Consider the following 8,838-nt stretch of genomic DNA (forward strand, 5'->3'; position numbering starts at 1 on the left):
GGCGGGGGGGCTGGTGTGGGGGGGGGGGGAGAGCGGTTTAGGAGGTAATTAAAACAGATGAGAAAAATAAGAAAGAGACTAAAAATTGAATAATACTGAGAATATAAAAAAGATTTTAAAAATTGGGCCATATTCTGATGCCAAAAAAAGTTTTTCTTAAGCTTTACAAAGACGCATAGAAAGTCTTTTGCTTTAAATTAAATGTTTGTACCTGACTCATGTATGGGGCCATAAGGTTCTTCACTCCAGGATGGTACTTTACTTCCACTGGAAGCAGACAATGGAGATGTTGGTGCACAACTCTAAAAGAAAAGTCACTGAGTGATTAGCTTCCAAATTAAAGCACTATTAGAAGTCTTCATCAGAAATCCACAGTTGTGTTTCTCATTGAACTAGGGACATGAACATGCTACAGAAAGGAAAAATAACACTCCCTGAATTACTCCCAGGTCTCACTAGAAGAAAGAATAAACAAATTCTTCACCACATTCAAATTTAATGATAGCAATAAGTGACCAATAAGGTCCAACTGTTTTTTGCAACAGGACACAAACAAAATTATTTCTTAAAGGAGTCATTAGTGTCTTTGTCACCAGGAAAAGTGGTTTGAAGGTATACAGCAGTTCGTTTATTTGTCAATGTTACAATAGTTGTTATATCAAGTAGTTCATTAATGCTAAAACTACAACAGCAATTTAAACCTCCAGAATTTTTCTATGCAGATATCACAATTCTTTAATTTGTGAAAAACTGGGGTTTTTTTTTGTTGAAAGTCAAGAAGAAAATACGTACCCTGTTCTTTAAGATATTAGTTATAACTGATCTTGTAAAACAGATGAAAAGCTGGAGCTCTCCTCTGAAGAGGAAAGGATTTAGTAACATACCTCTTCTTTACTTTTGGTGATAGGTCTAGCGATATCTTGTTGTTTTCCTTTAATAGAAAGTATGTCTGAAAAGCAGTGTCTGAAACTTAAATCTTCATTTTTATCACGTGTTTCAGCTCCAGATCCCTTTGTATGTTTTCCACCGACAGTTTTATAGGGCGTTAAGCTGAGCTACACATGCAGGAAAAAAAAAATCATTATTGAAAGATGTACAAAGGCATAAAAACACTTGGCAGCTGAACGGAACAATTTTAGTTAAAATAATTGTAGAGCAACTTTAATACTCTTACCAAAGATGCTTCACTTAAAATTGGTGAGAAGCTTTTATCTCCAACTGTTAACTTCTTAACATTTGCTGCAGGCGACTGATTTAGACACAGACTTTGCATGTTCTTTTTCTGTGGATAGGAATCTTGCCCAGTAATTTCTTTCTCGAAATTAAGCATTTCGCTTTTTTCTGGTGTTGACTCCTGAAGACCAGGTGATCTTTCATTGTAGGTATGCTCTTGACTAACATCTCCTTCTGATATTCTTTCAGCACCTAGAAAACAGTTATTTAACTGTCTGCATGAGGAATGAAAGGAAAAAAAGGTAAATTAAATGCTCACGTTACTATATTGTCCCAGCTCTAGGTATTCGCAAGTCCCAAATGCGTGGAATTTGACTTTAAGTGTTGGCATATGACTTGCCGTACAGTTTTTGTACTCTCCACACTCTTGGCAGTTACCAGATTCATTCTAACATTCATGTATTGCACCTCTGTATTCTGCTGATTTGAAACTGTACCAACCTATCAGAGTGCTAGTAACATATTAATGTACTTCTTTACATTATGTGGTGCATACTGCATTAGGGGTTATCTCTTACTTTAAAAGCAGGAAATAAAGGTACAGTTGTACTACTGTGATAATCCTCGTTTAACCTCCAACTTCTGACAAAGTATTGCTATAAGAGGCAAAATACCTACATCTCACTGTCTCAAGAGATGCAGGGCTCTCAGATGAAGTCATTTCAATTTCCTGTTTTCTTGCAGAATTCTTGAATTTAATAAATGCTTTTCGTACATAGCTCCCTACTCTCCCTGGCTCTGTAGATACAACAGTCTGGAGTTCCTGTTGTGGATTATCATTCTTGTTTTTCCCATTCATATGTTTCTATTAAAATACAAAGTTCGTATAAAACACTACTTGTAATACAGAAGTATACATATACACATGCAGGTAAAGGGCATATTCTCTGGATGGACCATTGACCAAGAAGAAAGTCCAAGAAAGAACATCATTAGAAGTAAATGTGCCTTAAATTCATAAGGATTCAGGTGTTCTATTACCAATAAGCATTGAATTTAATTCAGCAGCCTCATTTCTACTCTTGTGAACTCCTTAACTATTGGAGGCAATTCCTGATGCTTCAGAATTTAATCAGTGAAGTTTACAGACCTATCCATATACAGTGAAATATTATGCTAAAAGAAATGTTTTAGCACCCAACTTCATTGCCAAATTTACTGAAAATCCTGCTGGGATACTCAGTAAATGTACCAACACACCCTCAATCAAGTCATCATTTTCTGTTGTGCACAGAATAGGCATTTGTACACATAATACCATTATCAAATTCACATTATCTGTAAGAACAAAATTTGGCTCACTAAGACCTCCCACTTGGTAGACACTTCCATAATATAGTTAACTTTAACATAGACACAATAGTTCTTTGCAGCAAAATAAATTTCATAAATAGAAGCTGGAATATGACTGAGAAGATTATTTAGGACTGATTTTCTTAGCAGCTAAATCCTCATCATTAGAAAAGGGCATCACTAGAAATAAGAAATAAAATTCAGTTCAACTTGCTCATGTTGGGCACTTAAAAAATCTCTCCTGCCATGTTTTTCAGATTGAACTCTCGTCTATTTCTACTTAGTACTCCTGGATTTTAAGAATAAAGTACAGCTGTACACCTGTACTTTTGATTTCTCCTCCTTAGCTGTGCATGCTGAAGTTTCCCTTTCACTCTCCGACTCTGAACTGGAAGGCTCTTTGTAATTTTTTGCTAACGCTGCTCTTCGAGGTCGTTTTTGTCTGGTGGGTTGCTCTGTTTCATCAGTTCTTGAATTCAGTTTTTTACATTCTTTTATCTTTGGAAGAATAAGAACATCTTGAGTTTATGTCAGAATGAATCATAAATAAATATGTAGGAATAAATGGCAGGTAACTTGGTTTAATTATGTGAAAACCATTATTTCAAAACAACTAAAAAAGTTTAACTTTACCCAATCTCAAAACAAGGTTCCTGAAATAAGCATGAAGAATGGCACACATTTATGAAAAGTTATTTAAAAACAGCTTTTGTAGTGAGAGAAGACATGAATGTGTAATACATATCCAGTTGCAAATTTACATTTACCTTTTTCTTATTTGCATTTTTGCCTTTAGGTTTATTCACAGGTTGGCAGGCAGGTTCAGGGAATTTATCTGCTGTTACAACACAAAGTTAGAAAAATCAAAATATTCAAATGTTGTAGCTATAAAATCACGGAATCACTTTTATGCCCACGAAATTACTGGTTCAGTAAACTGCTGTCAGCACGTTATTTCAGAAAGCCAAAGGTTTTACGGTTGACAACAACCTCTGCCTGTCCCATCCTCCAATGATTTTCCACGTTAAAATACAGGCTTTTTGGAAATTAACCTTTATAAATTATTAGAGCTCATATGAAAAATCCTTATGTTTGGAAATAAGACAACAAAACCATATTGTATCTGCAGCACAGCACATGCGTTTACTACTACACGTGTAGTAAATTTCTACGGACAAACATTGCAGGATTCTTAAGAAATATGAAAAAAAAGTTCCTTACTTTTGTCTGTGCCTATTGGTTTCCCGAAGTTTTTACTTCTACTGTAATCAATTAACTGGGGTTTAGATTTTCTGTTTGATTGCTGTAGCCAGCTGATCTCTGTCTTGCTGTCATCACCTCTGTATTCTGTGTCAGTGTCACTAAAGAGATGTTTCTTGTTTTGATTGTTTCTAGTCTACATAAAACAAAAGAATTCTCAAGTTGTTGATTTAATTTTAAGATAACTTTCACTTATATAATTGGTATTTAAAGGTGGGAAGACAGGGTATACTGATCCACAAAAATTCGAGCCTTACTTTTTTTCTTCCTTTCACTTCAGTGCTGGTTTTACTGTCATCTGCGTTCCTTAATGAGAAAAAGAAAAAAAACACCTTTAAATGATACATTTAAAAATACGTGTCTTAAGTCTTTCTACTACTCACGCGATATATAGATTAAGGGTTGTTTTCACATCCATTTTGGAAATATCTGCTCACATTAAACCCCAAAGCATGTGCTTATTTGCTAATTAATGATCAGTAAAAACACAGAGTAATGACACATCCCTTTGCAGGCTTATCATTAACAAAAATCTACCTGCCTCTGTTCAGAGTTTATATCCCTGTAGTATTCCATGAAGAGAACCAAAGCTGTTTCCTTCAAGAAACACATCCTTTCACGATTTTTAGGAAGCTCATAAAAAGGAAACAGCCTAGGAGACCATGTTTACTGCTTGAAAACACACCACAGTTGAGATATCATTGTCAGGCCTACGTTCCCTGGATTTTCATAATGGAATGCTGGAGAATGCAGGCAGTGCTGTACTTGATAATCGGGACACAATAAAACATCCCTACCCTTTTTTGTTTGTATCTGTATGACAAGTCTGTTCAGAAACATGCAACTCTTGGATCTAAAAAAGTAAATAAATAAGAAGCAAATGAAGGTTTTCATTTGTTATACAATTGGAACAAAATTAAACAGGCCATCGGACAGTAACAGCAAAGGGATCTTCTGCTCAGTTTTTATACTCTGCAATTAACTTACAATGACTAATTTCTATCTTAGAAAGAATAGAGGTAATGGTTAAAATCAACTGGGACTGACCGAATCTCCAACTAATACTTTAGTTGCCATCCACTTGCTTCTCTACCTTCACCAACCCAGCAGGCTCCTCTGAGCTATAAGAAGCAAAACTGTCTTCTGTTGTCTCCTGCTTTTACCTTAGCTAGGTTTTCTTCTTTCTCAAACAGCTGGGCAGAGATGTCCTTACAATGGAAGGATGGCAGTCATGCTTTCGGGATAATTTAAAAAGAATCATACTCCTAAAAAACTGTTTCATTATTAATTTGGGAAAACATCGTTAATAGCTTTAGGTGGCCAGAACCTCAGGATAGTGTATGTGATTATACATTTGAAAGTACGTATGAATACAAAATATTTGAAAGTGGAGGTATTTACATGGCAAACTTTTTTCTCCACTTAGTTGTGATATAATCTGAGTTTTAGATTTTAACTACGTTTTCAGCAGACATAATTTGACTGAGCTCCTTTATACTCTTACCCCAAGCTTTATTGTAGGCTCATCAAACCCACTGATTTCAAAGTTGTAGACATCATCCCTGTCAAACAGAGAGATCAATTTTGTGACTGAATTAATGCATGTTTCACAAAGTTAGGTAGGGGTAATTGGAAATTGTTTGAAAATGTTTTAACTACTTACATGACATGACCAGCAGTTACATTGAGAGAAGCAGTCGTTTTCAGGTTTCTAGCCTGAACTGCTCCCTGTACATGAATAAGAAGTTAACTCAGATGTCAGATTTGGACTAGGCATCCACGCACACCATTGTTTCAAAAAACAATTATTCACCATGAACACAGGAAAAAAAACCAGCAGATGCTCAGACTTCCACTGAATAGCAACAGTAGAGTATGGCAAAAGGGGACAGGAGCTAGTAGAAAGTACATCTTTTAGAATTTATCCTTTAAGGGTATCAACAAAACCTTGGAAACTTCTTCTCCCAAACATTAAGATTAATTTTTGTGTCCTGGCTATATCCCATTTAAGGATTCTATAATCTCATTCACTATAATACTTTTATTCTAAATATTTGGTGTTGCCATGTCCACAAGAAGCTGACTCAATTATGTAATATGTAAACAGAAATTGATTTGGGTTGCACTGGCTGCTAGTTGCCTGTAAAAATGTTATTCCACATAAATATTTTAAAAGTATTTTAAGTATATATAGCTAATGTGTAATAAACATTAACATCTTCAGGTAGTTAACAGTGATATTTATGAACTTTCACTTTACACCTACTTGCTACCACCATGTACCTAGATATATCAGATATGAAAAAAACTTTCCAACAAAAGCAGTAAGTGGTTACCTTAGAGACACAGGATTTATTTAAATGTAACCTAAAAAATAAGGATACATTTTGTTAAATGCTAATTAGAATATATGCATTAGAATATTGCTTATATAAAGAAAAGCCTTATCAAACACTATAAATTTATTCAAGCATTTAAATAAAACCCAAGTGGATTAAAAGAGATCAGCCCCTTTTGATTTTGTGCTCTAGAAAAATTCCTTCCAGATCAAACAGCTACTCCACAGGTTCTGCATGTCTTCCAGGTTCCCATCCAAAAGGTTTCTAAGGCGACGCAGTGCAACTGTTCCAGTCCTTTGCCATCCCGTTACAATCAAACATGGAGAGACTGTAGTCATATGTAAAGCATATCTCCAAGCATCAGCTCCAGCAAGGCGAGACTAACGTTTTCATTTAAGAATTTGTCACATTTAACCTCTAGCAGTCAACTCATTCAGGAAGAAAGCACCAGGAACTCTAGATCAGCAGAAGACTGATGACTGAATCCGAGTCTGACCTGAAACTCTGATGATAGGATGGAGACACCCAATACGTGCAGTGCCCATGGACTATACTGGTTAATTTCTCCCCACAAATCACAGAAGACCACCAAAGCGAGTTTCTAACAGCCTTTGTAGTTATTTCACCCACTAGAACTAGCCTCCTGATCTCCAGCACAACACTGTTTATCAGAAGTGAACAAATGATTCAGATGAAAGCAGGAAATGAAATAACTATAGCCAGAGGAGTGGGTCAAAGCCAAATGCACAAAAAGAATAAACCAAATAAAGAGTTTACATCCTACCTGTTAAAACCCAAGGAGTCTCTTGCACTGCTTTTCTCATCAGTCTTTATTTTATATCTGTCACTGATCTTACTGATTAGTGACTTTGTTGCATCTGTTGTTTCTCTAGACTTTGTTTTCTATAAAAAGAGTTTAAGACTCAAATTTGAACTCATACAACAAAAAGGCAGAGCTGCAAGCAGAACTACAGGTTCTCAACAATCACCTGAACTTCGTTAAATGTCTTCTAGATGTACTAAATCACATTCCTTTGAAAACTGTTTTCCCTTTCATTGCCCAAACAGTGAGCAATAAACGATCAGTTCAGCAAATATTTTCTCTTAAATGTTGTGGATCTGTGTACTATAACATTCAAAAGTGAATGAAGATGTGCATGAGAAGTGCAAGTTGGTGCTTATTTAAGAATTATTTTTTAGAAAGAAATTCAGAATAAACCAATATTAAACAGGTCACACTGAAAAAGTAATCAGTGAAGCTGACATTATTTAACTCGCTCAGTATCAGTGGAAAGTCAATTTAAAAGTCTGTGACTAAATGAAAGTAAAATACAATTTCTGAAACACTGAAAATTTGACAATTCTTACTTGTAAGTCAAAGAAATGAAGGTAAGGATCTCTCACCGTCTTTGATTGTTTTGGATTTGCAGTCTCTTTACTACAGAGAGCAGCGGGTTCCTCTTTTGTAAAATCAGAATGCAAAGATGTTTCGGACACTCTGGCTGAAAGAAATGGTTTAAATCATGTTTCAGTAGTAGCTTAATTATTTTTTCCTTCTGTGCTTAACAGTTTATATTCAAAATGATTAACACTGATTGTTCACTATTTTGCTTCCCTCATGGTATCAATTCAATTTTTTTGGTTTTCATCTCTTGTTTTTTATCTGGAGAGATACTTCAAAAAATTTAATAAATGTTTTTTGTTTCACAGCTCTTTCACTAACTAGAGAAACTAATACAGAATAAAAAAGCATCTGAAACTTTAAAGGTTAACAAAGTGAACATAACCTGGATGGGATGTATGTGCCAATGACAGATTTAGCTTTTGATTGTCACCAGTCATTATATTCTTCTCAGGAACAGAGCATGCCCTTTTTTTCCATGTTTTGGTTTTATCAGAAGAACTCTCCAGCAGACCAGATGGCCTAACAAAGATAATACCATCAGTGAATTGTAGGGAGTGACTCTTAATTTAATAAACACACATCATCCAATAGGAAAGCAATGGTATCTAAGGATACCAATGCATCTGACATTAGTTCCTCAGCCTGCTACTGTTGGTCAATTAAGCACCGCGTTGTAAAGCAGCAAACTTTCAGAAACAGAGATTAAGTCAACAATATCCTACGGCCATCATAACACCTTGAACCTAGATAACTCTGTGCTGTGTCAAATCTACTACTTTTTATGTAAACCCATATGTCATTTGTACTTGACATTCTGTTGTCATCTGAAAGAACTACTCTCCCTGTTGGTACTAAAGCTTAAACTCCTACTCTGATCTTGTTAATGAGTACTGTATCCACAAACAGATTCGCCACTTTACAGTCTGTGATTAAGACAACAGAATGGTGTTGTTTATGAAGTAGGCTCAGCAAACACAGAGTGCTGGTTTTGTGCCATGAAGTTCAGAGTAAAAAAAACCTTAAAAGTGACATAATAAAAGTGACCTGACTTACAGAGCCAAGAGTTCTTAATGCAACTCTTGGAAGACAAGACAATTAAATTCTGGTATTTTATGAAACTGCAACAAAATTTCAATTCTGGCAAAAACTGAAAATACTCCCTTCAAAACAAGTGACAACAACAGGGACTTAGTATGCTTTTTTAATACTTACAAAGGTTTGTTGCTTCTCTCTACTGGCTGAGAGTCAGGAACAATATCTAATGCTTCATCTAAATAAGACATTAATTTGGTATAAATTATTATTAAT

General features: G+C 35.3%; 1 protein-coding gene across 1 annotated transcript in view; it reads right to left on the reverse strand.

Annotated features, from left to right (window-relative positions):
• The window catches only part of SYCP2 (synaptonemal complex protein 2), a 12,656-nt gene extending 3,843 nt beyond the window's left edge, over window positions 1–8,813 (reverse strand). Inside the window, 14 exon segments of the mRNA XM_010144132.1 lie at window positions 212–288; window positions 883–1,050; window positions 1,161–1,425; window positions 1,852–2,038; window positions 2,848–3,024; window positions 3,294–3,361; window positions 3,748–3,922; window positions 5,291–5,348; window positions 5,450–5,514; window positions 6,123–6,153; window positions 6,910–7,028; window positions 7,530–7,716; window positions 7,939–8,049; window positions 8,743–8,813. Of these exon segments, the coding sequence (XP_010142434.1) occupies window positions 212–288; window positions 883–1,050; window positions 1,161–1,425; window positions 1,852–2,038; window positions 2,848–3,024; window positions 3,294–3,361; window positions 3,748–3,922; window positions 5,291–5,348; window positions 5,450–5,514; window positions 6,123–6,153; window positions 6,910–7,028; window positions 7,530–7,716; window positions 7,939–8,049; window positions 8,743–8,813 (1,759 nt within the window).
• Between the last annotated feature and the right edge of the window lie 25 nt (window positions 8,814–8,838).

This window comes from Buceros rhinoceros, unplaced genomic scaffold (assembly GCF_000710305.1).
Source record: "Buceros rhinoceros silvestris isolate BGI_N320 unplaced genomic scaffold, ASM71030v1 scaffold18339, whole genome shotgun sequence".
Lineage (NCBI taxonomy): Eukaryota > Metazoa > Chordata > Aves > Bucerotiformes > Bucerotidae > Buceros > Buceros rhinoceros.